This window comes from Pavona decussata, unplaced genomic scaffold (genome assembly GCF_977016875.1).
Source record: "Pavona decussata unplaced genomic scaffold, jaPavDecu1.1 SCAFFOLD_238, whole genome shotgun sequence".
Classification (NCBI taxonomy): Eukaryota; Metazoa; Cnidaria; class Anthozoa; order Scleractinia; family Agariciidae; genus Pavona; species Pavona decussata.
In genome coordinates, this window is record NW_028145643.1 from 919049 (window position 1) to 946746 (window position 27698).

The window sequence follows — 27698 nt, forward strand, 5'->3', positions numbered from 1 at the left end:
CAATTTTTCTTATAAGACAGCTGCTGATTGGCTAGAATTGGCTGCGCCATAAACAGGATTTCTGATTGGCTGTTTCTTAATGCGAACGATGATTCGAACGGTCGAACCAAACCGTCGAACCAAAATTTCTCGATGGCTTCAAGAATATGAAGGCTGCCTATTGGCAGCAACTAGACAAGGACGACTAACGTTATGTCTGCACTATACCGTATAGCTCTTGTGCTGCACCAAAAACATATCGGATAGGCTTTCGCTCACACACAAAACGCCGATTTCGGATCGATTTTTGTGCCGGGGCGATGCTGCGCTGCTTAGGTCTTGAAAGAGAATCGTCACATTTCGGATAGGTTTTACGTGACACTTTCTTGAGTAGCCGCACCCTGGGTACCAGAGGTTTTCTCGCGTGCGACGAGGAGCATTTGTTGTTTTCGGCGGAAGGTCAAAGACACGCGCGGCGAATTCACGCGGTCACTTTGAAGACTCGAAACAAGAAACCGCGCATGAAAAGCCTCTGGCACCCAGGGTAGAATAAACGAAACGGAAGTCAACAACGAGGAGCGAAGATTGGATTCTAGTGGAAAGATGGCGGCATTATTCAAGTTTTGGGCCACTTCTGTTCACACCAGGCCGGAGTATTTTTCACAATGGCATAAAAGGCTATCCAGCATAGTGTAGACATAGCCTAAGCATGATCGATACATACAGGACGCTCTGGAACATTCTTAAGCATTATTTACACTACATCCGACTTTTCCAGGAAATGGACCGATATCAAAGCGAACGCTCAACCTCAAAGATGCTTTGCCGCAAAAAGACTCGTTTTGAAACATTTGTTTCTCGGTTTGAAGTGCAAATTTGTTGTTATATTTGCATCAAGTTACCTGAATTCAGTGAATTGATGCTAAGGTGGTCGCCTTGATCCAATTGGAGTTTGTTTATTGTGCGTATCAATTCCAAGCCCGAGTCAAGTTCGAGTCACGAGTCAAGTTCGAGTCAGGTTCCGCTTCTTCTCAGTGTTTTCTTTTTCCTTTTGCTTCGTTTTTGTCTTTATCAAAGGTTGTGATTATGAATCTTGCTTTCATAATGATGTACCAACTGATGTAGGAAGCATTAAACATGAACGAGATATTATTGTCAATGCGATCGCGAGAATTTAAAATTGGTACCAAATTAACCACAGTCCTCATTCATTCTCGCCATCTATAATTTCCCTGAAGGGGTTTGTCCAATGTTGATGGTGATTAAAGCTTCAGTCACTATGCCTTGTGAAACCCATGAGTTGGGAAAATTAAAAATTTCTGTGGCCGTCTACATTTGCCCGCGCAGGGTAACCCACCATTTTCTCAGTCGTGGAAATGGGATCTCTGCTTCAGGTGTATGCAGCTACAGGTCTTAATCTTCCTAGGAAATTCATGAACACTAAGGGATGTCCTATATATCTTCCACAGTAGCAGCGAGTGGCTCTAGCGAAGTCGATAACGAAAAATGTTGCAAGCCTGCAAGTTAATTTTTTCCGTTTACCACTAGCACATCATTATATAAAGAGAGTAACAACCAGAAGACCTAAGAAGAAGGGAAAATAAGAGAAAAATAAAAGTTGGACCCTGACTCGAACTTGTCTCGTGACTCGAACTTGACTCGGGCTCGAGTTTGACTCGTGCTACGAGTAAGCTAATCCAATTGAACATGTTGATGCAAATCCACTGATTTGACCCGAAGTTAGCTACAGGCCATCACTTCATTCGAGCAGCTTCGAACGTGTAACGTGCTTGTGGGTTTTGTCATGGATGAAGATCCTGAGGCTGCACCACTCGTCGGTGTCAACAACAGGCCAAGGGTAGGTGAAGCAGATTTTTGTTAGCAATATGAATCAATCACCCAGCGGCTTATTTCGGTGGAAATCTGTTCAGATTCGGATATAGTCGTTAAAAGCTGCAGTTTCTTCGGAGAAATGTAAGCTGAAAATCCCATAACACTGGAAAACCAATTCCTTTTGTTTTCAAAGGGGCAGATGTCGTTAAAATGCGTAAAAAACGTCAGCTAGCAATAATTTTCGAAACCAACAACAGCAAGTCAATTCGGGGAATAAAATTCCGTTTCCTAGAAACGTTCTGGGAAGTTAATTTTCAGCTAAAGCATCCGAAGAGATCAATCTGTATTAGCTTACACCACGGTGTCTTTAAAAGGGCACAAAACGATCTGGAAACGCAAGAGACAACATTTTGAGTATTTAATTCGCTTAAAACCTTCTCGTTGGGGTCCCCTGCATGGTTAGTGCTTAGGTAACTTACAACTGATCAAAAACTGATCGAACACCGCCGATCAGGCATCAACTAAATTGAATCGAAATAAGTAGTATAGGAGTTGACGGTATGAATTCATTTTTAAAAATGTTCTTGTACAGTGCCAACTCGTATACTACTTGTTCATCCGTTGGACCTAAAAAAATGAAACTATATGTTTTTCAAAATTTGAAATGCGTTTGAATATTTACGTAATCGAATAGCGTGACATTCTCAGAAAACAGGAAGTTGATGATGTAATACGGTAGGGACTTTCCCAAAGAAGTTGATTATCAAACAGCTATATAGTGCATAAATAAGTCATATGACAGTGGTGTGATTTTTAACTCGTGAATGCGAACGGCTTTTTTACTCGTGAATGCAAACAGCTATTGTATAAACTAGTAGTAATCAAAGATTAATAAGTGCGTTCGAAGTTCAATGAATTTAGCTAAAATCATACAAAAACAGAGGAGGAAATTAGTTGAGAGATTAAATGAGAAAGACGAAGTATTTAAAGAGCAACATGAACAATAGCAACTTTAATAGTGAAATCCAAATATGTAACCAAAGATGTCTATCTACTTAGTTACAATGTAGTTTAGATACTGATTGTGGGAGACTAACTTTTGTAACAGTAACATGAATGATAGTAACTTGAATAGTTACAAGGGATTGGTTAGTTGCAAGGAAAAAAATGTAACAAAACATGTTAGTCTACTCAGTATCTTGAAAAACTGAAAATGATAGAGTAGATTTTATAACAAGAACATGAGGCTATGATGAAGTTCAAAATGCTATGAAAATTAGATTTTTCCATGTCTAAACGTTTTGTGTCTGTGTGTCATAGCATTGTTTAACAATTTTTCTTAACTTAACAGTAACCTGGATGATACTAACTCGATTAGTCACAAGGTAAAATGCAATAATTAAAACATGTCAATCTACTCATTTACAATGTAGTTCAGATACTAAATGAGTGAGACTAATTTTTGTAACGGTAACATGAATAATAGTAAATTGAATAGTTTCAAGAAAGTTATGAAGTTGGTAATGTTATGAAACTTTTTGCAATGTTTAAAAGTTCTGGTGTTTGGATGTCATACCATACTTTAACAAAAAAATTTTAATAGTAACATGAATAGTAACTTGAATAGTTGCATGGGATTGGTTAGTTGCAAGAGAAAATGTAAAAAAACATGTCAATCTACTCAGTATCTTGAAAAACTGAAAGAGATAGACTAAATTTTATAACAACAACTGGAACATGAAGCTGTGATGAAGTTCAAAATGCTATGAAACTTAGATTTTTTTCCATATCTAAATATTTCGTGTTTGTGTGTCATAGCATTGTTTAACTATTTTTCTTATCTTAACAGTAACCAGGGCCGGGTTGTTCAAAGCGCGATTAAGCAAACCCAGGGTTAGCGTCAATTTTTATTCCAGTTAAATTAATAACCAAAAGAGATTTTCTTAAGGATTCTTGGTCTTTAGTTTTATTTTTCAATTTGACTTAGTGTGGAGATTATAATTAGCTTTTGAAATCTTTTTAAACAAAAGAGATTAAATCTTTGATTAAGCTTTAATCGTGGGTTAGCAGTAATCGTCTTTTGAACAACTGGGCCCTGGATGATACTAACTTGATTAGTCACAAGGTAAAATGCAATAATTAAAACATGAGAATCTACTCATTTACAATGCAGTTCAGATACTAAATGAGTGAGACTAATTTTTCTAACAGTAACATGAATAATAGTAAATGGAATAGTTTCAAGAAAGTTTAATATGAAATTCAAAAATTAAGTGCTATAAAAGTTTTTGCAATATCTAAAAGTTTTAGTGTTTGTATCTCATAGCATGAATTATTAGTAACTTAAATAGTTACTAGAGAGTGGTTTGTTACAAGGGAAAATGCAACAAAACATGTTAAATAGCAATTTTTTCAATGTCCACAAGTTTTCGCGTTTGCATGTCAAAGCATACTTTAACTGTGTCTAGGTTTAAGACAGCCTCTGTGATTTCTTCCGCTGTTGTTTCATTTGCAATTAAGTGACAAATTGAAAACAACTTTGGCACTGCTTCTTGATAAACCTGTAGCTGAAGCTTCTGCAGTGGTTGTTTGGAGTTTTGGATATGGATCTTGAGTGTCCACTTTACACTGCAGCTGGTTGCCTTTTGTGTTACTTTGCAGTTATCGCAGACTGCAATTTTTCCCTTGATTGTAACTTTTTTTGAACATGAACAACAACAGTTGTATTTGGTGACACTGCTTATTCCTAGTATTTCTCCAATGGTTTCTGTTGTTGTTGAGATGTCACTGACTTCAGGTAATGTATGTTTGAAGGGTTCAGCGTCCTTGATGGTGTATAAATTATCTTGTTTTGGTGTGTTCAAGTATCTTTGATTCTGAGATACTTTCATTCTCAAGTTGTTGAAGAAATAGGTGGACTGTGGTGTGACGCTGTCAACATGCTCACCCCAGAAAATAACTTTTATGTAGCCAGATGGATCAACTATATAGCCTTCCTGTTTTTTGACAGGAGAATCTTGGATGACTATAGTTTTGGTCGCAGTTAGATGTGATATTGTTGGCCGGGGTCGACAGCACACGCACTAATGATAGCTCAATGAACTCAACACAGTCTTTATTCCTCAGTCCTGATCGACCACGAGGGATTTCTACAATAACAACCGTTCTGGGTAGCCCGGATGAAGTTGCCCTCAGAGAGGGCCTGAGTACAAGCAATGGGCCAACATCCCCCCGTCTTTGAAAAGAAAAGAAAAAATAAACGGGATAGTTCTAAGGGGCACAGATTGCCTTGGCAATTACAGCATTTCTAGTCGGTTGTGACTGCTATTAGAAAGTAACTGTGTAGCCCAAATGTTAATGGCGAGCATTACTTGAGTTCATAGTCTTTAAACCTAGTTGGTGGTTTGGGCAAGTATTACTTAAGTTCATAGTCTTTAAACCGAGTTGGTGGTTTGATGAGTCTTGTGCGTGTCCTCACTTCAGGATGGTGATCCTGGGGTGTGTTAGTGGACAGCTTACTTGTGCCCATGTCAGGCGTGCTTGCTTCTTGTTGTGGTGGTGGGGGGGGGGGGGGGGGAGTGTCGAGACCCGGGCCACTATTACTTGTGTCTAACTTGGGTAGTGGCTGCTGTGGAGGTTGGTCAATGGGCGTGGTCAGCACTGATCCTTGGGGATTGAAGGTAGGTGCCAAGTTGTGTCCCGTTGTAAGCAGGAGTGTAGGTGGAGTGTAGCGTGAGGTAGGAGGGGGAGGTGCTGCACGCCTGATGTGTATCCGATTCCTTCGAATGGTGCTGCTTGGCGTTTTTATGGTGTATGACCTGGAATGGCGTTGGTCAGTTACACAGCCATATGCCCATGGGGTGCCTTGTTTGCTAGTCGGCGGACGTGCATATACAAATTCACCAATGTTGATAGCATTGTGCTCTGGGCCGGCAGTCTTGTCGTAGTAGGCTTTACTGGCGTTGCGTTTGGCCTTGATCTCGGTTGATATGGTGTCGCAGTTGATCAACATTGGTTCTAAAAGGTGGTCAGGCGTTGGGAGTGATGTTCGTGTCCGACGGCTCAACATACGTTGGGCAGGAGAGTAAGTGTGGCCTTTGGGGGGTGTGTTCCTATAGTTAAGCAAGGCGATTTGGAAGTCATCTGATTTCTTTAGCATGGACTCCGACACTTTCACTGCCGCTTCCGCTCGACCGTTGCCTTGGGAATGGTAGGGGCTGGAGGTGGTATGTGTGAACCCATATTGAGAAGCAAAGTCCATGTAGTCCTTGCTGGCAAATTGCGGACCGTTGTCCGTGTGACAGATACGGGGAATGCCGAACCTGGCAAAGTGGGCTTTGGTTTTGCTGATAACGGTTGTGGCTAAGGTGTCATCAAGTTCATCCACTTCAATCCAATCAGAGAAGTGGCATACTGTTACGAGGTAGGCTTTCTGTGTATGTATGAAGATGTCTTGGCTTATGATCTGCCATGGTAGTGTTGGGATCGGGAGCGATCTCATAGGTTCTTTTGTTGACGTCGAGCCATACTGTGCACAGGTACTACAGTTGTTGCACATATCAAAGACTGCTTGTCGCATCCCCGGCCAGAATAATACTTCCCGTGCCATGCGTATATTTGACTCAGGACCAAAGTGGTTTGCATGGATTTTGAGCAGCATCTCAGCTTGCATGGATTGTGGTATCATCACTTGTGCTCCTTTGTAGATAAGGCCATTGTCGATCGTGAGCTCATCCCGGTAAGGCCAGTATGGCTGTAGTGGTTGTGGTACCTGGTTTCTGCTGTCCGGCCAGCCTTGAACGATTGTGGTCATTAGTTTGGAGAGGTGTTCATCCTTTTTGGTCTCATCGCGTAGGCGAGATTCGGTGGTTTCTGTCAGACGTGGGTTGTGTATGCCGGAGTCCTCTGTGAGTTCAGCCCTGAAGACTTCGAAGCCTGTGACGCGGGCGTATACTGGGGTAGGCAGTGCGGCTCTCGAAAGGGTGTCAGCCAGGTGGAGTGAGGTTCCCTTCTTGTATTTAATGGTGAAGCGGTATCTCTGCATGAGCATTTTCTGTAGCCGCGCTGGTGCTTTGTGTAGGGGCTTTTTGCAGATGGTCTCAAGTGGCTGATGGTCGGTGTGGACTTCTATGTCTGATTTTCCATACAGCCAGTGGTCGAATTTTCCGAATGCGTTGCAAATGGCTAAGCACTCTTTCTCTATTTGTGAGTATCGTTGTTCGGTGGCGTTGAGGCTGTTTGATGTGTATGCTACAGGTTGTAGGCGTCCTTCACTATTCGGCTGGAGGAGGGCAGCGCCCACGCCAACCTCACTTGCATCAACTTGAAGTGTCACCGGTTTGTTGAGGTCATAGTATTGGAGCACTGGTACAGTGGAAATGAGGTGTTTAGCTTTCTGAAAATGCGTCATCTTGTGCTTGTGCCCACATAAAGGGGGTATCTGACTGGGTGAGTTGGGTGAGAGGTCTGATAGTGTTACTGAGGTTGGGGCAATAGGGTGAGAGGTAGTTGGCCATCCCCACGAATCTCTGTACGCCTGCTTTGTTTTGGGGTGGGGCCATTGTCGTGATTGCTGCTATCTTGTCTGGGTCTCCTTGCATTCCTTGGTCAGTTATGATGTTGCCCATGAACTTGACTTGTTTCAGTTTGAACTGTAGTTTGTTCTGATTTAGGTTTATGTTCTTCTGTGAGCAGCGCTCCATAAGGGCAACAAACTGGCGGTCATGGTCTTGCTCGGCTTCTTGGTAATTTGAACCTTCTCCAAAGACGAGGATGTCATCTGCGATACACAGGATGCCTTCAAGGCCCTCTAGAGCGGACATCAGGCGTTTCTGAAATTCCTCCGGGGCACTTGAGACACCAAATGGAAGCCGTAGCCATCGGTATCTCCCGTAGGATGTATGCATTGTTGTCATGAGTGACGATGCTTCATCAAGGGGTACGTGCAGGAAGCCTTCTCTAACATCGACTAGTGAGAAGCATTTGGCATGGCAGAGTTTGTGAAGTTGCTCAGACAGTGTGGGCATCTGGTATACTGGTCGCAGAATGCCCTTATTAATTGTTTGGCTGGGGTCAATGCAGAGCCTTGTTTTCTTTGGTGTCTCTTGTGAGGGAAAATATTTCGTCTGCTTTGATGATGATGAGCCCCAGTGTCTCACAGTCGGACCCAGAGAGAAGGGCTGGTTTGTCCAACATGACGTCTCGAGGGAGTACCTGGAATGTGAGTGTTTCGTATCTGCTGTTTCGTTCGCATAGGAGGTCGATCTGCCCCAATGGTTTCAGTGGCTGGGCGTCGCCGTAGGGGTGGAGGAGGTAAGGTGACTTTGTTAGCTTCATGTTTGGCATCAGCCTGAGAAGGGTGTCTTCAGACAGGGTATTGCAGGTGGCGGCGGTGTCTATCTGAAATGTCATTGGGATGAATTTGTTCCCAGTTGCAGATATTGGCAGGGTAACAAAGTACTTTTTCTTTGCGGAGTCTGTGCGGACACTGTGTATTTGCCGTGTTTCCAGGGAGTAGCACTGTTCTTGGTAGTCATCAGTGTAGTATTCTACAGGGAGGTGATCATTGGCGGTGTGTAGCAGATGTACGTTCTGTTTTCGGGGGGGTACCGGTTGGGGCCGATCACGAGGGGTTCTGTCGCCTCGGCCTCTGCCCTGAGCTTGCCATTGAGTAGTTTTCCGCGGTTGTGCTTGTTGGGGGGAGGGCCCTGTTTCAAGACAAACTCTGGAAAAGTGGTCGTTAATCCCACATTTTGTGCACGTTTTGCCATTGGCAGGGCATGTTTTCCAGGGGTGGGGTCCTCGTCGGTCCCCGCACCAAAAACAGGTTCCAGGCTCCCGCTTTAATTTCATTTGTTTGTGGCTAATCCAGTTCACTTGTTCTTCAATTCCTTTTGTGGCGTCTGTAATGAGTTTGTTCGCTTTCTGAGCCGACTCAAGGGCCTTGGCTTCGGCTACGACGTCTTGCATGCTCTTAGGCGTTCCATCCGACTTTAAGTGCGTTTTCAGTAACTCAGCTCTCATTGTGTCATCGTGTAGCCCAAAAACGAATTTATCGCGGCACATTTCGTCTGTCGACGTGTTGTAGGAGCATAGGCTGCCTGCCTGTCTGACTTTAACCTCCCATTCTTGAACGGATTCATGTGGGCTTTGTTGAGCGTGCCAGAATTTGAATCTGTCTGCCAGCAGGGAGCTTCCGATAGATCCAGTGTAATGAAGTCGTAACTTGTCGATCCAGATCCATGGTTTTCCCCTATCATCAGCTGCGATCTGCGGTTCAATGGTGTAGCGGATCACCTGCAAAGCTTCGTCTGGCATTGCCGATCGCAACGCCGATATTTCTAGCAAAGGTTTCTTGTAATAGTCCGCTCTCTCCGTGACCGGGTTTTTCGCCAGGTTTCTGTAGTCTGCTTGAATGCAGTAATCGTGAAATCTAATTCCCGCCGAGTTTCAATTCAGGTCGTTTGAGGTTCGCCATCTTTGTTTGACGACTTGTCTGCGATTGTATCGTTTGGTGTGCGTTTAAGCTCCGTGAATGTTTTCTTTGTCGATTTGTCGGGCCGATCCCACTATTCTGACACCATGTTGGCCGGGGTCGACAGCACACGCACTAATGATAGCTCAATGAACTCAACACAGTCTTTATTCCTCAGTCCTGATCGACCACGAGGGATTTCTACAATAACAACCGTTCTGGGTAGCCCGGATGAAGTTGCCCTCAGAGAGGGCCTGAGTACAAGCAATGGGCCAACAATATCTTTCCTTTTATTGACACTAGCTGTTGTGGTGCTACTTTTGACAAGGATGCAATTGATGTGACATCATCTTGTGCTTTGTATGGAAAATCAGCTGTTGTTGAAGTGATGGTTGTGTTCCTGTTTATTACTACATCACTTCGTCCATACTTATTGCTGATGTTAAAATTTGAAATTTTAACCGGTGATCTTTGTGCGGCCATTGCATCAAGAGTTTCCTTCTTTTCAGTTGCAAAGCATACACTGCCAATGAGATCTTTCTCTGTCTGAAGGTGGCAGTTAAAGTAGCTTGTTGGTCCAGATTTTTTTACTGGTGAGACATTATGCACAAAGCAAGTTATGTCTTGTTTTTCTGTAGGAGGAGGTAAAAAGATATTTAGATTAATGTAATAAATTTGGCATGGATGGGATTACTGCATAAGGTAGCTTGTGTTATTTGAAAAAAACATATGTGTAGATACTAGTCTCCTTGTTTCATGTACTGTAAATCCTCTATTAAGCCCCCAGGGGGCTTATTGTTTTAAGGCGCATGGGGGGGGGGGGGGGGGCTAAATAGAAAGGTAGGGCTTAATAGAAGGGGAAGTGTTAAAATTTAGCAAAACAGGAGCAGTTCACCACTCATTAATTACTGTAATTAAGATTATTTTTAGTACAAATAACAGTGATATTTTGGCCAAAGTTCGCCACCAACATGCAAGAGGTGTGGGAAAAATAAATTGCATCATATAACTACATGAGAACATTAAAGGGTGACAAAAGTGATAGGAAACAGTGTACATCTAATACCTAGATGTTCAAAATAATATGTTTTATTAATGAGAGCATATAGAGCAGGTAAGGTTATAAAATGATTTTAAAACAAGAAGCATTAGTTTAATAGAAGAAAGGAACGTATAACCATAATATTTAAGTATGACCGGGAGATACATACCTGAAGCCATATTAGATCTCAGGCTTGTCTGTCGAAAAAAAAAATAATAAGGATGTATACAGATGTTTTAGGAGGGTGTTTAAAATACCTTTAAACCCTAGTTAATACAACACTCTGAAACATTACATGGAACTTTGCTTTAAATGTAGTTGGAAAGTGAACTATTTATAACCATAAAAAAAAAATCATTTATGTATGCATGTGTTGAAGGCCGTATAATCAATTTATTCTAATTAATCAATTTTGGGTGCTGTACTGTTGTGAGTGACTTTGTTCGCATCACTCAACTTGGGATCAATTTATGTTTGCTAGATTATATAGCCTGCTTTCTTCTTCAAGTCTATATTTAAATTAGTGGATTTCTTAAGACTCTTAAGTCTTTCAAAAGTCATTGGTTCAATAATACAAGATGAAAGTGTTTTCACTCTGCTTATAGCTACATATGAAATGCCTGCAGTAGTTTCAGTCTGACCAATGTCAATCCATGCTTTTGGCAGTGTTAACCCTTGGCTCTTGTGTATTGTGATTGCCCAAGCAAGTTTGAGAGGCAACTGTTGTCTCTCATGTAAACCATCTAGTGTCTGTGAGGTTATTGTTATTGGGCATATAGGCACACATCGTGGAATGCTATCACTGATAGATGGACCTCTATACTCATTAAATTTTACTATGACAGCGACAGGCAAGTCTGGTGGTTGCTGGTTGTTTGCATAGATGAAATCTTCAACCGTTCCAGTTGCACCGTTACAAAGTCCAACATCTATCCATAGGTTCATGGTAAGCATTACATGTGCACCTTTTGCAAGGAAAATGGTCGGTTGTAAACCTGACATGTCATCCGAACTTGCTTTCTTAGCTATATCACTAGAGTGACGTGCAGTGATGCAGGCTATTGGCTGATGAAGTTCTGATAACTGTTCAAAGTTATAATTAGCAACTTCTTCATTGCTGAAATAGAGCCTAGTGGCATCTTGAAACTCATTCACGTTCAATGCTATGGAAGGCTGTCTTGCCAAAAGAAGTTTCCAATCTTGCTCATTAGAATCTCCTGTGCGAAGGCGTATGAGTAAATCTCTAAACTGAGCTTGCTGTTGATTTAAGCCTTGAACCCTCTGGTTTACTGACAGTTTTACAACATTGCCAAACATGTGATAAGCTAAATAGCCTTGTTCACCTGTAGAACTGGAGGGTCTCGAATGATATAATGGCTTATCTGCCACTGGAGGCAATTGAGCTGGGTCACCAACTAATATCATGGATTTACCACCAAATACTTCGTCATTTTTGCCTGTTGCTTGTCGGCAGCGTCTATCAATCCAGCCAAACAATGTTTGTCCTAGCATAGAGTATTCATCAATTAGGATATAACTGATATCTTTCAGCTTGGTTTGTAATGTGACAAGCCCTTGTCCTGTTAATTCTTTGTTATGTCTTGGGCCAACAGGAAATTTTAATAGTGAATGGATTGTACATCCGTTTATGTTAAATGAAGCTTTGCCAGTTGTGGCAGTCACTGCACAAGAGTGTTGGAGCAGGTTTCGGATGGCATTAATGAGGTAACTTTTCCCTGTACCGGCAACTCCAAGTATAATAAGAAGCAATGGATCTTTAGGGCAAGCTTGTTCAGAATGTGCTTTCACCATATTGTAGGCATGTCTTTGCATGTCACTGAATGTATTAACATCAATATTTTGTTGTTGCAAACCCAAGGTAGAATCCAAAGTATCTTTCTTAGTTTTTATCCAGGATGGCATTTCCTGTATTAAGTGATTTGCATACTTAATCTTGTCATTTTGCCAGTCATAATCAGGCTGAGAGGTTTGTTGTGTTATATTATCTTGGTTAACAAAATACCCAGGTATGAGATCTGCTAAATCCATCCACTCTTCACGCTGTGGAAGCTCTTCTGAAGAGTGCTCTATATTTGGTTCCTCTTCTGTGTTATTCTGTACACTTTGTAGTTTTTCATACCAGTCCGGAACATGCTCTTCAGCATATGGTGTTTGTAGAAATTCCTTCCATTTGGTGATGTATATTTCATCAGTGCCTTCCTGACAATCCCAGGCATTGTCTTGTGTAGTATGCCAAGGTTTGTGCTTAAGAGCTACTGACTGTAAATATCAAAAATCCCACGACAAAGAGGAAATTTCAGATTTCATTTTATTTCACCTAAATGTTCCCTTTGGTAAACTATTTTCAAAAATCACAATCAAAAGTTCCATCGCTCTTTCGTTTTTCTAAAAATTAGAAAAGTTGAATTTACGGATTCACGCCCGATTCAGCCCTCCGGAAAAACGGGAAAATCGTGCATCTTTAGCAGCCTCGCACACATCAACGATAACTACTCCCGTTTTTCTATCTCGGCTGCAAGTAAATCTTTCTATTATCTCTCGTTTAGTGTAAAAATGAAGTCGCAAGTCTTATTTTTAATGTACTAATTCACTAGTTGAAGACAGCGACCTTCGAGGGTTAGATTTCGAATTGAAATTAGGGCCGATTTCAGAGGCCTATATCTGTCCCGGCATATGTTTTCTGGAGCAAAACTATAGGTGAAGTCTAACCTTAATCCTTCCTTTTCACGCTCTCGAAGTGCCTTTTTTGGCCCGCTAAAAGCGAAGTATCCAGAATAAAAAGTGTGCAGGGTATTTTGACTAGTTCGATGGCTCGCTGTCACGATTACCGTCACGTAAATCACTTAACTAAATCCATCCACTCATCTAAAGTTAACGTTTTTTTGTCCTCAACGACAAATCTCGAAGGCAGGTATTTAATATTTCAGTTCCTTTACAATACCACGTCATTATTTCAAATTTTGAAAGTAATAAATATTAGAAACCGATCCACCGTGGGACTCGATCTACATGATAAATTTTGCCGACATATTTTAAGCGCCCGTCATAAACGTTGATGTCGCACTATACAAACTTCCTTTCAAATCTCACCAAATTAACTATTATACTCTTGCTATCTACATCAAAAAAATATTTCAAAAGAAAAATGGCTCATCTTCAAGACATCTACTAGCTTTCTGTGTCAATTTATAGAGTTGAAACACAACAACAACGTATTCACATACCGCACAGGCAATCACGGCTTAATTAAATTTTATATCCGAAAATACAAAAAAAAGCTTTGTACTCTACGTGCTGTAATTAGTATTTGTTTTATCTACTCAATGACAGAGGGCTTACCTCACTTTCTTAACTGTTTGACTGTAAAGTTGTATTATAAAGCGACAAGATTATTTGCATTTCTACTAAAGAATATACTATCCATAATCGAATCCTGAAGGAACTAATTATAGAACTCTGACTGATTGTCTCACCACTAAACAGGAACGTATTCGTTTCCTTTGGTCGATTTTATGACTCTTGAACCCCATTTAACACTGCTGAAAATCCGTTAGTTATGCTTATCTGCAGGTTAAATCAGCACATGGCACGGTCGTTTTCATTTGATGCCGTTTGTGATTAGCGTGACACAAAGGTCAGTTCCGGTAGCGCGGGGAAATACAGCTAAACTGAGCTAAGTTTCCTTCCACCAGTGAACTAAACCCTAACTGAAAAACAGTTTTTGAGTTTAAAAATCCAGGTATGATGTCGTATCTGTTATTTTATCTTTCATTTTGATCTTCTGTTCTCTTTGTTCCCCTTTAATTACGGGCTCAGTAAACGGAAGTAACGGGAACTAAGGTGGAGGGGGGAATATAAGCGGAATATAAGCCGGTGTGTTTCTTCTTACTGACCCTTATTTATGGGAGAATTTTGGGTTTCTTTCCGAGTTTCGTATTGGAGTCTCCAGTTCGAAGTTCTCTGATACGTAACTGAAGATTTCCAAGTCAGTTCCAGGCCTGTGCCGTTCTTCACCACTGCACAGATACTACCCTGGTCATTTTCTATGGTTGTTCAAGCAAGAGCCATGAAAGGATCTCTTGTCGGGCAGTGGTATTTGTAATATCCCTCGCAGCCGTTCTGTGTCTTGTCACGTAACGCTCTATCTGCTTCTTTTTGAGATTTCTGGACGTCGTCATCCACAGGATGATATTTATACCCTCGCGGGTTTTGTCGCAAGCAGGACGCGAAAAGAAGGAACTGGTTTGCTGCACTGTGAGAAATTCCGAAGTTTTAAAGAGAAGTTTCCCATTCGGAACACCAGACGCCTCATTTCCTTAGCTACCGCTTTCGGATATTTGCGGTCTTGAAAATCATCAATACATAAATACCCACCACCAACACCCCCCACACCCCGGCCCCGTTCCGACCGCCTCCTTCTCAGTTCAAATAGAGACTGAGTTTTAAGGTTTCCATTTAATCAAGAATTGGAGACCATCACAAGAATCGGTCAGTTTAAAGCAGATGCTCGAAATTACTAAGAACGTTGTTCAAAAGTTGCTCCATAATCCGTGTATGATTTTTTGATTTTTTTTCTTTAAAACCTTAAAAAGCTCCAACAAACTTTAAGACGTTCCTAAGTACTCAACTAAACAAAGGTTTATTTTATTTCACTGTTCCTTGGCTCCTGAGCTGTTCATGACTTGCTAGCTAAACGAGATACATTTTTTCATTCAAGAACAATTGCCAAATATGCTCACAAGCTTAAGACCACTACAACCCCCATCCCCTTCCAATCGAATTGTTACTCAATTTTTTGCCCTAAATTCTCTCATAACAACAACAACAACAACAAAAAAAAAACAAAAGCCAAGAAAATAGCAAATGAAACCCGCCAATTTTCGACAAGAAATTGCAAAAAACAGTGCCCCACCATACCCCAGCCAAACCCCCACCCCCGCCCCCCCCCCCCTCTCACCACCACCACGTACCACTTTACTTTACTTCCGTTAATGAGCCCGTAATTAAAGGGACAAAAAAGAGAGCAAAAGATCAAAATGAAAGATAAAATACAGATACGGGGAATTTTAACTCAAAAACTGATTTTTCAGTAAGGATTTAGTTCACTGGTGGAAGGAAACTTAGCTCAGTTTGGTTGTATCCCCCCGCGCTACCGGAAGTGATCTTTGTGTCACGCTAATCACAAACGGCATCAGATGAAAACGACCGTGCCATGTGCTGATTACCCTGCGAGCAGAGGCCCTTCGATCTTCCTAGGTTTTTCAGCAGTGTTGAATGGGGTTCAAGAATCATAAAATCGACCGAAGGAAACGAATACGTTCCTGTTTAGTGGTGAGACAATCAGTCAGAGTATTCCTGTTCTATAATTAGTTCCTTCAGGATTCGATTATGGATAGTATATTCTTTAGTAGAAATGCAAATAATCTTGTCGCTTTATAATACAATTTTACAGTCAAACAGTTAAGAAAGCGAGGTAAGCCCTCTGTCATTGAGTAGATAAAACAAATACTAATTACAGCACGTAGAGTACAAAGCTCTTTTTGTATTTTCGGATATAAAATTTAATTAAGCCGTGATTGCCTGTGCGGTATGTGAATACGTTGTTGTTGTGTTTCAACTCTATAAATTGACACAGAAAGCTAGTAGATGTCTTGAAGATGAGCCATTTTTCTTTTGAAATATTTTTTTGATGTAGATAGCAAGAGTATAATAGTTAATTTGGTGAGATTTGAAAGGAAGTTTGTATAGTGCGACATCAACGTTTATGACGGGCGCTTAAAATATGTCGGCAAAATTTATCATGTAGATCGAGTCCCACGGTGGATCGGTTTCTAATATTTATTACTTTCAAAATTTGAAATAATGACGTGGTATTGTAAAGGAACTGAAATATTAAATACCTGCCTTCGAGATTTGTCGTTGAGGACAAAAAAACGTTAACTTTAGATGAGTGGATGGATTTAGTTAAGTGATTTACGTGACGGTAATCGTGACAGCGAGCCATCGAACTAGTCAAAATACCCTGCACACTTTTTATTCTGGATACTTCGCTTTTAGCGGGCCAAAAAAGGCACTTCGAGAGCGTGAAAAGGAAGGATTAAGGTTAGACTTCACCTATAGTTTTGCTCCAGAAAACATATGCCGGGACAGATATAGGCCTCTGAAATCGGCCCTAATTTCAATTCGAAATCTAACCCTCGAAGGTCGCTGTCTTCAACTAGTGAATTAGTACATTAAAAATAAGACTTGCGACTTCATTTTTACACTAAACGAGAGATAATAGAAAGATTTACTTGCAGCCGAGATAGAAAAACGGGAGTAGTTATCGTTGATGTGTGCGAGGCTGCTAAAGATGCACGATTTTCCCGTTTTTCCGGAGGGCTGAATCGGGCGTGAATCCGTAAATTCAACTTTTCTAATTTTTAGAAAAACGAAAGAGCGATGGAACTTTTGATTGTGATTTTTGAAAATAGTTTACCAAAGGGAACATTTAGGTGAAATAAAATGAAATCTGAAATTTCCTCTTTGTCGTGGGATTTTTGATATTTACGGTCAGTAACTCTTAAGTAACTGATATTTGCAATAAAGTCCAAAATTTGGACCTTTTGAATTGGAAGAAAATACTGGAAAAACTCTGGGAATCATGTTATGAGGCTGAACTGTTAGTTTGTTGTTGACAAGTTTGTATTTTGTTGCAAAATGAATGAAATTAAGAGCCATTATATCTGGGATGGTTTGAATATATTTTTCCCTTTTAGCGTAAGTATCAAGCAATGAGTCATTGGTTACAGTATCTCCATCATTTGTTATAGTTTTGATTCTACATGAACCATTTAGACTAATAGGTACCACATTAAATGATGAGCTGACAAGTTTCAGTGACATGAGATGATGTATAGTCTCTTGTGCAGAGAAGTCACGTTGGCCAAGTGACTTCATTATCACTTTTTTTATCAATTTTGTAGGGTTGCTATTGTTGTTGCAATTACGGACAATAGAATTAAATGCAAGTTTCATTACAGGTGACTTTGGTTCACCTTTTGAAGCATATTTTGCAAGGTATTCAACACATGCATGATAATCAATGATCACTTGAATATCACAGTGTTTGCCCTCCAGCCTTGAAGCTGAAGTCGTTGGTGATTATTGAGTCTGCTATCATTCCTCTTTGTTATGATCTTTGCTTTGTATTGAGTGCTTCCATCCTTTGTATGAATGGGCTCAAACTTTAGTTTTGTATTAACACAAGGTTCAAATGGAAACTTAAATCTACATTTCAGTTCTGTTTCGTTTTGTTTCTTTCTAAGACAATAGTTTGTACTACAGCGAGTGTGCCTTTGTACAGTATTCAACAAATCAACATAATCTTGTTCAGAGTCTTGTAAACTTACAAGGTCCTTGTGACGCTTTTGACAAGGATGAATAGAGGGCTTCACCCATGTGCCATTATTGGTGGATTTGGATTATATGTAGACAATAACCAATCTACATACTGACAAACTACCTGGGAAGCCTTTTTCCCATCCACTATCTGTTGATTGAGTTCTAGTATATTGACTTGCTCAGCTGTATTAGTGGACATTTCAGCCAAATAGCCTTTTAGAGCTGTTTCTTAGAGTTTACATAAACCTGGATCATTTTTCAGCTTTGCTACACCATGACAATGTATACTACCTCTAGCTTGATATTCAAATCTGTACCAGTGCCACTCAGCATCTAGTGAATTGTATAACCAGTATTTAATAAAACTTTCTAAACGCTGTGTAAAGAACCAGTCTGTAATATGAGGATTGTTAATCACATTCTGCCGTTTGTTGTCAGTTGAATTATTACTGACTGAGTTGCCAAAAATTGCATGAAGTTCAGGCCAATGCATATCAGCAGAGGAGAATGTGAAAAAGAATGTTGGAGCTCCAGCATGGGCTATTATTGCTTTTAAATCTTCTTTAGCTTTGTGCCAATAAGCATTAGAACCAGTAATGTTACTAAGATAGCGTGATATCTTAGATATAAACATACTTGTGTTATTGCTAGTTGCCATTTGCCGCAGCTCTTCAGCAGTCAAATGAGCTTCTCCTGGGTTTTGTTTTAGGAACATGCCTGTCTGTTGCAGAATACGTTTTCTTTGTATCATATTCAACGCCCAGCAACCAAATCTGGGGTGAGTAGCAAAGCGATATACCCATTTGTCGTTTTCTCCAAACTTTAAAAGGTGCTTTACTCTTTCTCCGAGTGGTATATCTCGGCGTAATGATGGGTTAGTAGGATCACCCTTACCATCTGGAAATAATGTTGGGAAAGCCATTGTTGCTAAAAAGGGAGTTACATACTCGTTTAATGGTTCACTGCCAACTGTTGGCCAGGGCAAGTGATTAGAATCATTAGACAATTGTTGGCGCACAGCTTCTATTTCTTGTTGCTGACACTCTGGAATAGGCAGAAAACTACTCATTTCAGTACCCTCATTATAAACAATGTCATCTTCATTTTGAGGACCTAAGTCAGGTTCACATGTGGCATCCAAATCTATATTCTCTGTTTCAACCGAGAGAAGACCGTGTGGAACACCATGTTCTGGTAAAGAATTTAAAGAATTTTGATTGATGGTTATGTCCTTGTAGTGTGAGTTATTATTAACAAGCCATTGTAGTGCATCAGCTACATTTTGCCTTCGCACTGTCACATCTTTAAAACTGTTCTCTTTACCTTTCATCTTAACAACAATAACAGATAGATCTTTTGGGTATCTAGGCAGAGAATGTGCTAGTTCAGCTATATCCTGAGGCAAATTGATACAGTGGCCTGAATAGCCCCTTTGTCCACCAGGTTTTATGTAAACTCGCATAACAGGAAGTGCACGTGCAATAAGCATTTCTTCTACTTGGGTTAACCCCTGCAGTTGTAAAGGTACTAATGATGGCACCATGTCATTTTCCTTAGAAAACTTTTTTGGTTGTTGTTTATCTCGTAAGCACCTCTGACACTGGTAGTGATCAACCTTCCTTGGACTGGATTTCAATGGCCATGCTTCAAAACAGACAGTGCATTGGCAAACTGAATACTGATTGGACTTATGAAAATCGTTCATGTTATTTTGTGCATGTTTTTGTTCGTGAACTAGACCAGCAGAGCTCTCTTTTTGTCCTGCAGAAATTGTTTGAGACCTTTTATAACTGGCTCTCCTATTTGCAAGTCTCTCTTTTCGCTTTTCAACACTGAGTTTCTTCAGACGTTCTTTTTCTATAAGAGTCTTTGTAACTTTTTAGTCTCTCTTTTTGCTTTTCAACAGTTTCTTCAGACACTCTTTTTCTATAAGTGTCTCTCTTATTTTTAAGTCTCTCTTTTCGCTTTTCAGCAGTTTCTTCAGACATTGTTTTTCTATAAGTGCCTCTCTTATCTTCAAGTCTGCTTGCCCTTTCATTAGCTGTTTCTGTATATTTGACTCTTTTCATGTAATTTCTGTGCTTAAGAAGTCTACCATGTCTGTTTTCATTGGTTTCTGATAATTTTCTCTTTATGCATGTGAGTTTGTTTTTATATCTACTGTTTTTGTCAGTCAATGTTGAAACATAATGCAACTCGTTAATATATCCAATAAATATTGTCTTTCGTCCATCCTGATCAGCAACAGGAGTTAAGATTGTACTTTCAGGTGAATTTATATTAGACTGTGTGATATGAATGACACAGTTGTATGCATTGGCCACAGCTTGCATTATGATGTTATCACACCATGTGCCTTGTTTTGACATTTGTTGAATATAGTTATTCCAGTGATCATTAGAAATGCTTTCAATATACATTTCTGGGTAACTCTGTAAATGGCCAATTCCAGCCATACGAATTTCAAGATGCAAGTCAGCAGTCCTATACAGTTGGTGCGAAACTGATTTAAAGAAACAATCCCCAAATCCACCTACATCATGTGGTATAAGTCCTATGAGACGAAGCCTTTCAGTTAAACAATCCCATGGTAAAACATGACTAACAGCATTCTCAGGAGACATACCTCCATTTAATTTTGAATTATCATTATGAGTTTGAGGAAAGCTTTTTCCACCAGAATTCATTAAATCTGCCACACGGATATGTGTTTGTCTACAGTTACATGTAGAATAGTTATCTGTTGTTGTAAATTTTCTTTTCTGTATGTTCATGTAAAAAACAAATTTACTATAATAATGATCATTGGTATACCAGAATTTCCAGGTGTTGTGATAAAAGAACTGTCTGGAAGATGTTGTCTTACAAAAGACTTGATTCTATTCCTAGACTTCGTATTACTTAGTGCCTTCAGAATTATTTTAACAGGAACGCGAGATGGTTCCCTGTCCCTTTTCCTCTGACAATTCACTCTTTTCTTACGAACTTCAACATTTTCAGAAATAGTTACACTATGATTTTCAATTCTCTCAGAAGAATAACTTGTCAAAGCCTTATCATGATCTTGTGAACTACAATCACCACTTATCAGCCCGGTAACCATTTGACTTTTGTCACTTTTCATTTGGCGCAATGGCCATCGAGCAGAATGACTCGGTTTATTTGCTTTGTGACCACAACGGGTCATTTGGCGCAATGGCCACCGAGTACAATGACTCGGTTTGTTTGGTTTGTATTTGTGACCGCTATGGGTCAAAGCACAATGGCTTGGTAGATTTGCTTTGAGACAACTTTGTGTCAGAGTTATCGGTTGATTTGCTTTGTTGTTCGGCAAATTCGAGGACATCAATTCAAAGCAGGAGAGCAGCGAAGGTCTTCGGTTTGTTGTAGTTCGGGCAACGCCGACATCGGGCTTTCTGCATGCTCTTGGAGTACTAAAAAGTTTCCTGGTAAGGCTTTGACAAGTTGAAGCGATGAACTTTTTAAGAAACATCGCATGAAGTTTGAGAAAAATAAATGAACTTACCGAATAATCCAAAGATATCCACGGAGGCGACACGGACGCACGAGGAGCTTGCACTCGCACGAGGTATAGTTGCGTGCGCACTCGCACAAGGTATAGTTGCTTGCGCATAAAAATAGTTGTGTGCGCATGTCCACCAGGTGAGTCCGCAATTTCTTTGGCCGGCTATTGGGCTTAAAATTCGTGCGCGCGCTTAATAATTATTCAAAATGGCGCAGATTTTGAACATCGCCCGTCCAAGTAACCAAAAATCTCGAATCTTCACGCCTGGCATGCACAGGTATCCCATCGACCACAGGATCCCCAAAGATTACGAGGCGTTCTCCTAACGTCGAACGCAATAAGTCATATGACAGTGGTGTGATTTTAACTCGTGAATGCGAACAGCTTTTTTTAAACTTGTGAATGCAAACAGCTATTGTATAAATAAGTCATATGACAGTGGTGTGATTTTTAACTCGTGACTGCGCGTATGCACAATGAACGAGTTATCGTGATGTGGGCTGAATTTCACTCGCTCGATCAGCTATAAAATATATATATCAATTTAATCGGAACTTAATCAAAATCATAAATTATTCATGAGTATGCGTATAGTGCATGTAATTCACCATCAGCCGCCATTACGGGACAAAAAACAAGGACGCAAAATCAACTCAACGAATAACGTATTCTTAAAAGAAAACAGCTTGTATGTGTGTTGTCTGCTAACTCCTTCCATTGGCCGAAACTAGGGGGCAACCTTCCTTCCAGAATGGATATTTTCTAAAGTTCGACTTCGATTAACCTCCCTCGCAGACGCTCTTTTGGCTCTTCTTGTTGGGGAGGAAAGATTGCCTGACGAGCCTTAAGAGCATCTACGAGAGAGGCTACACTTCGATAGGCGGTTCTGCTCGTTTCAGCAAACATCAAAAGCAAACATGAAAACCTTCAAAGGAGCTTACCGTATTAATCCGAGGAAACGACGTAACTGAAAGAATACGATATTCCACAGTGCGATAAACCCCTTTTCGGTGTCAAACGTAATCGATAAGATCAGGACGTAAACACTGAATTTACACACAGCCGAACAAAACATTTATTGGGTATTTCCCAGACTACCGTTTCGGCATTGTGGCGTACGCTTTTACGCTTTTTTGGACAACCTTTGTCGAAACAGCTGTATTTATATCCGAGAAATCTCAAAAGCTTCTGGCACAGGAAACCCAGGCTATTCACATACGCAGCCTGAAATGGTCTTCTGTGAAGCCACCATAATGCATTACCGCAATGCGGGATGACGTCCACGAATCCTTGTAGCGTAGTGTCATGCGAGTACCGCGTTTAATACGGCTACCACTATATTCACTTCTGCATTCACGAGTTGGCTCACAGGAGCCTTTGATTTAAACCAATAAAATGATTACACAAAATTTCCACATCTTGAATAAAAATTCTGTGCAACTTCCACAGCTTGTGTAAAAATCTGTGAAATATGCCGCTTACTTTTAGACAGTTGCAAAGTCGCCATGATAATTGTTTAGATAACATTGAAGAATTTACACTATGTGGAATCTATGCAATCCTATATCATGAACCTATGTAAAGGATACATCCCATTCAATATTTTGAATAATCAACAGAATGAAATGATCATAAATTTACTTTTAACTGCATTTTACGACTTTTGTTCTTTAGATCTCTACATTTGACAAAATAACTGTGTTTCCTTAAATCAAATTGTCACAAAAATTGTCACTAATCAAACCAAAATATAACTAGAAAACTGCTAAAGTGTTATGGGTATCTGTACAAGTTAAAGAATCTTTCTTTTCATGAGGCATTGTTTCCTTAATATTAATTTTCTTTTTTTTTGACAATCATTTATACAATGCTGTTCACAATATTTGGTTATTATATAATTGATATGATATTGACGCTGATATATTGATTTTTTTGAATTTATATAAATTTTGATGAAAATAGATATATTCAATAACCATATCATATTGATAAACTTGACCACCGTTTTCACAAACATTTTTTCATTTTCATATTGTTAGAACATAATCCATCTCTTTTTCACAAAATATTCATCAATTTTTTCATCACAAAATGGACATATTATTTCATCTATTTTACTATGAATGTCTGAATTAAAATATCTATATTTAGTATATACCACACAAGTGAATAGTGCCTTTCGCGCGCGCTAATTGGCTAGCTCGGAGGTGATAAGCCAAGTACTATTCACCTCCGAGCAACCGAAGAGAAACAAGATGGCTTCCCGTTTCGCCACGGTCACTAAAGAGGAATTTATTTAGATAAACGAGGCGGCTGTTACAAAAAATACAAAAATGGCAACAAAGTTTAGATTGACGGCATTAAATGGTGACTTATTTAATCTTTCCAACCTCGCATTCTAAGGCGAAAAATGAAACTACAATGCCTTGTTTACGAAAACAGCCGAGCACTTTAACAGCAATATAAAGAATGAAACATCTAATGTTTTGCAGCATGGTTTCAAAATCAAGACAAACTTCACACAACAATCGAAGAAATGACACCTTAGCAACTAAATAAGTGCCCCGAAAAGTTTTTCATTGTTTGCAAGAAAGCGAGACGGAACTTTCTACATGACAAGAAATCGCTTACCGCGCGGGGTGCGAGATTGTAAAATTTCCCACCATTTGTCGGTATACTGTCAAAAATAAAGGAATTTTTTTGGCCTTCTAGTTCAGTATTCAGCTTGTGCGGTATATACTAAAACAATAATTCACCTCAGTGTCGGTGAAAGTGGTGGATATTCACCTCGCTCGGTAAATATCCACCACTATTTTCGACTACTTCGGTGAATAATTGTTAAATATATATAATAAATATAAATCTAAAATGTTTAATAATAATATAAACAATAAATAATATGCAAAATATATGTATAAATCCATTACAAGTACACGTTTTGAACAAATATGGATATAACCCAAATACTTTAACAAAGCAATATTGTCGTGAAATTATCTTAGAATTACGAGCGTTAATACGCAAATTACAAAAACACCTTTCATATCTTAAAAATAATGCAAAACATCCGAATCAAAAAAGGATAATAATATGCCAATTTGAGATACTTATGTTATCTGAATACAGAGACAAGAGAGTGTGTTGATAGGTGAATATAGAAGACCGTTTTACAAAATCGATTTCGATAGACCACGACCTGGATTCCCATCTTCCTGTGATCACGCTATGGTGAATCGATTATTCATCGCACTTCAATGTTGATAAACGTATAGTTTCATATTTTAAGACCCAACAGATGAAAATGTAGTATACAAGTTGGAGTTGAGAGATCATTTTAAAATGATCTCGTACCGCCAAATCCTATACTACTGAAATAACTTTTCCCGTTACAAACTTCGTGCATAAAAAATACTTCCTTTCTCTGGTTCCCTCAGTTATTATCATTTTTGCACCGACTCCCAATGTGCAGGATGGACTAAACATTGGAACTAATCTTGTGGAATCCCCATGAGGGAACTTTCCATTGGAGATTACATTTGTTGAAGTTTCATTCAGGCTCAAGTTAAGCCTCTTTTTCTTTTAAAAGTTACACTCCCCCGGGGCAATCGAGTTAAACGTGGTTCTATTCACCATACATCTCTCCACCGAACTCTAAGTGTATTTTTTGGTGCTTTTTGGGAGAATTTATTCAAACGTTAACATCAGAAAATTTACCTTTGACGATAACATCATTTATTCTACAATCATAGACAAAAGGGTTAAGAAACTGTCAGTCAATCTCCAAATTAGGGCTCTACAATGATACGTCAACAACACAGCAGCCCCTCCCCCTCATCAATGTTGTGCTGCCGCTGAAAAAAGGCTGGGTCATCGTCCGCCCTTGAAAGCAACATTGAGTTAGGGGGAGGGGGAAGTGAAGGCTTGGTACTTTGCAGGCGGTGTTCTCTTTAAGGTAGATTGAAATATATGTGCAAAATTCGCAGTTTTCTTGACGAGTTTTGTCCACGATTGTAGCCCTCATGACGTTTATGTTTGATCAAATTTTGATGTAGTTTATCTCAACTCTCTTCTTTGACAGCTTCGCACGGTGATTGCCGAACGACGTTTTTGTGGTCTTCTGGCCCTTGTGTATATTCTCTTCCAGCTGTTCAGATTGGCGTGTTTAGTACCTTCCGCAATTTTAAGTTTTGATTGCATTTTGAACAATATCTCAAATACAAGTTTATTGGCTTCAGATTCACCCATATGTCTTGCTTCCTACAGTTGGGATATCGTATGGCTAACTTGCTCAATTTTAACATCAATCATCTGGATCTGTTTGTTGAATCAGAAGGTCCTTCCTGAATTGAGACCAGTGGGATACACTGTGGCATTGAAGTGTCTCATTTCCAAGCCACACTTTTGGTCTCTTAACTGCATGACAGTTATTGTTACTATATACGATTTTTACGCGATGAGGTGGCAACAGAACGAACTACAGATGGCTTCTTTATTTCTCCTGACCTGCTACAAGCCTATGACTTTGTGTTTAATATACCAGCTGAACTTTGCGTATCCTCCATCTAAGGCGAGGGATTTTCGCTTCACTTCAATAGCTGGATATTTCATCACCTTAACAATTTTTTTCCTGGAAAATCTGTCAAAAGTCGTGTCTTTTACAGTCTTTGTAGCGTCTAAGGTGGCAGTAAAAGGCTGGTCGGACATACTTGAATGCCTAATTTCGACGGTAATAAGCATTGTCTTGTACAACAGCTTTCTTCAGTTCTTCTGGCAGAAGATTTTCTTAGGTGACAAGGATATACTGAGCCTGTATAATCAGAATATTGCGGACACTTCAGGGATAAGAGAACACTACGTACCAGACGAGGATCCAGAGGGAGGGGAGGGAGGGTCCAGACCTCTTTCCCCACACCCCTAAACTTGAGCTTTTATTATTATTGTTATTTTAATAGTTTTTCCAGGGGTGATTAAGGTTTTGTTTCTAAAATTTTTACAACTAAACGATCGTATTGAGTATTATTATGTGGTCGTTTGAGTGTTATTTGTTTCCCATTATTTCTGAGTGGAATGCCTGTAATTAAGAATTGGTTCATGCTTAGCATGCGTGTATCGAGTTATGGATGCATGCGTGAAGTTGGGAGAACACGAGAGAAGGGTAAGAGTTGCTTGAGGCATAGCCTAGAGCAACTCTAACTTCTTGAGTGCTCTCCAAACTTCCCAAGCGTATCCATAACTTGATATACGCACAGCTAAAAGCATGAACCAATTATTTTGTAACATAGTGACAACAAAGTATCAAAAAGTACTACGCGGAAAACAGGTTTTATTTGTGATTGATTACAAAATTCTCTCAATGCGCTGTACTGAAAAACAAACGTTCTTATCAGCTGTTTACAAACACGCCACAATGGTATGGTCTGAACGAGAACGTTTCATCTGAAATTGTCAATGACAATTTGCTGCTTAGAATTAGTTTGTACAAACTAAAACTAAGCGACGGAAACCCGAGTTTGTCTGCAGGTTGCACACGTCATTTTATGGACGCACGGCCGTGCGTATGTTGAGAAATGTACCATGATGAAGCCAGTAGGAATTACATAGGGAAGCGCGCGCGCTAAGTTATAATAGGGTGTTACCTACAACTGTTTTCACACCAACTCCCCGTCAGTTCTGCTGAAGCTGAGCAATCATTTTTCATTTTACAAAGAATCAATATGTACTAATCTCCGAAACAGGATGTTCGATGAACGCCTGTCGGGACTTACTTCAATGCATATTCATCGCGATGTTGACTTCATTTAATATTGACGACATTTGGACCGAGTTTATTTCCAAAACAAGCACAAGAGAAAAATGTTTCACAGCTCTGTGTGACTAGAACTCTGTGATACTTTACATTTAAAGGTAAAGTATACCCGAAGGTATTATATTAGCTGTGAAAGTTTCTACAGTATATCTAATGTTAAGTTTGCCCCCCCTCCCCCCCATAAAAATTCCTAGAACCACTCTGCGTACAGAACAATGCAGTTTCAAATTGCCAAACATAAAACAATTATCATTCTAAAACTTAATAGTCCCGATTCATGATTAAGAATATTGGCTAGGCAGGATTTATGTTTGGGCGGGGAAGGCGACCGCTGAACTGGTAGCTAAAAGTAAGCAGGCTCGTAGCGGGGGGAGGGGCAGGGGGGTGCTTGAGCCCCCACCAGAATTTTTGGAAGTTAAAAAGCAATGTGCCCAAAAATATATAATTAAAACAAATTAACGTTGAATTCTGACGCTGCAAGTGCCTTTTCACCACCTCCTTTTCACCACCTGTCAGTTTCCTTCGCTAACAGGCATTCCTATCTTGTGAATCGGAAATAAGAATCAAAATGGATTGAAATCAACCAATCTGAAGCCGTGAAAGCTGTCGAAATAAACTACTTGTTTGCTAAGAC

The 27698-nt window shown here is 39.9% G+C and overlaps 2 protein-coding genes and 1 pseudogene across 2 annotated transcripts; 1 reads left to right on the forward strand and 2 right to left on the reverse strand.

Annotated features, from left to right (window-relative positions):
* The first annotated feature begins 1707 nt into the window (after positions 1-1707).
* LOC146457639 (uncharacterized) lies at positions 1708-26288 on the forward strand. Its single transcript, XM_085091610.1, has 2 exons — positions 1708-1837; positions 25337-26288. Exons 1-2 carry the CDS (start codon positions 1784-1786, stop codon positions 26174-26176), a joined length of 894 nt encoding a protein of 297 aa, XP_084947736.1. The 5' UTR covers positions 1708-1783; the 3' UTR covers positions 26177-26288.
* On the reverse strand, positions 7885-9226 carry LOC146457640 (uncharacterized). The gene has a single exon (XM_085091700.1). It carries the CDS (start codon positions 9127-9129, stop codon positions 7885-7887), a length of 1245 nt encoding a protein of 414 aa, XP_084947826.1. The 5' UTR covers positions 9130-9226.
* LOC146457641 (uncharacterized) lies at positions 10792-21396 on the reverse strand (annotated as a pseudogene).
* Positions 26289-27698: the final 1410 nt, after the last annotated feature.

Bases quoted from the DNA above. Each gene is read 5' to 3' on its own strand.
- LOC146457639 (XM_085091610.1), top strand. From the start codon at position 1,784: ATGGATGAAGATCCTGAGGCTGCACCACTCGTCGGTGTCAACAACAGG. The intron at 1,838-25,336 runs GTAGGTGAAGCA...CTTCTTTGACAG, and splicing joins GTGTCAACAACAGGCCAAGG to CTTCGCACGGTGATTGCCGA.
- LOC146457640 (XM_085091700.1), bottom strand. From the start codon at position 9,129: ATGCCAGACGAAGCTTTGCAGGTGATCCGCTACACCATTGAACCGCAG.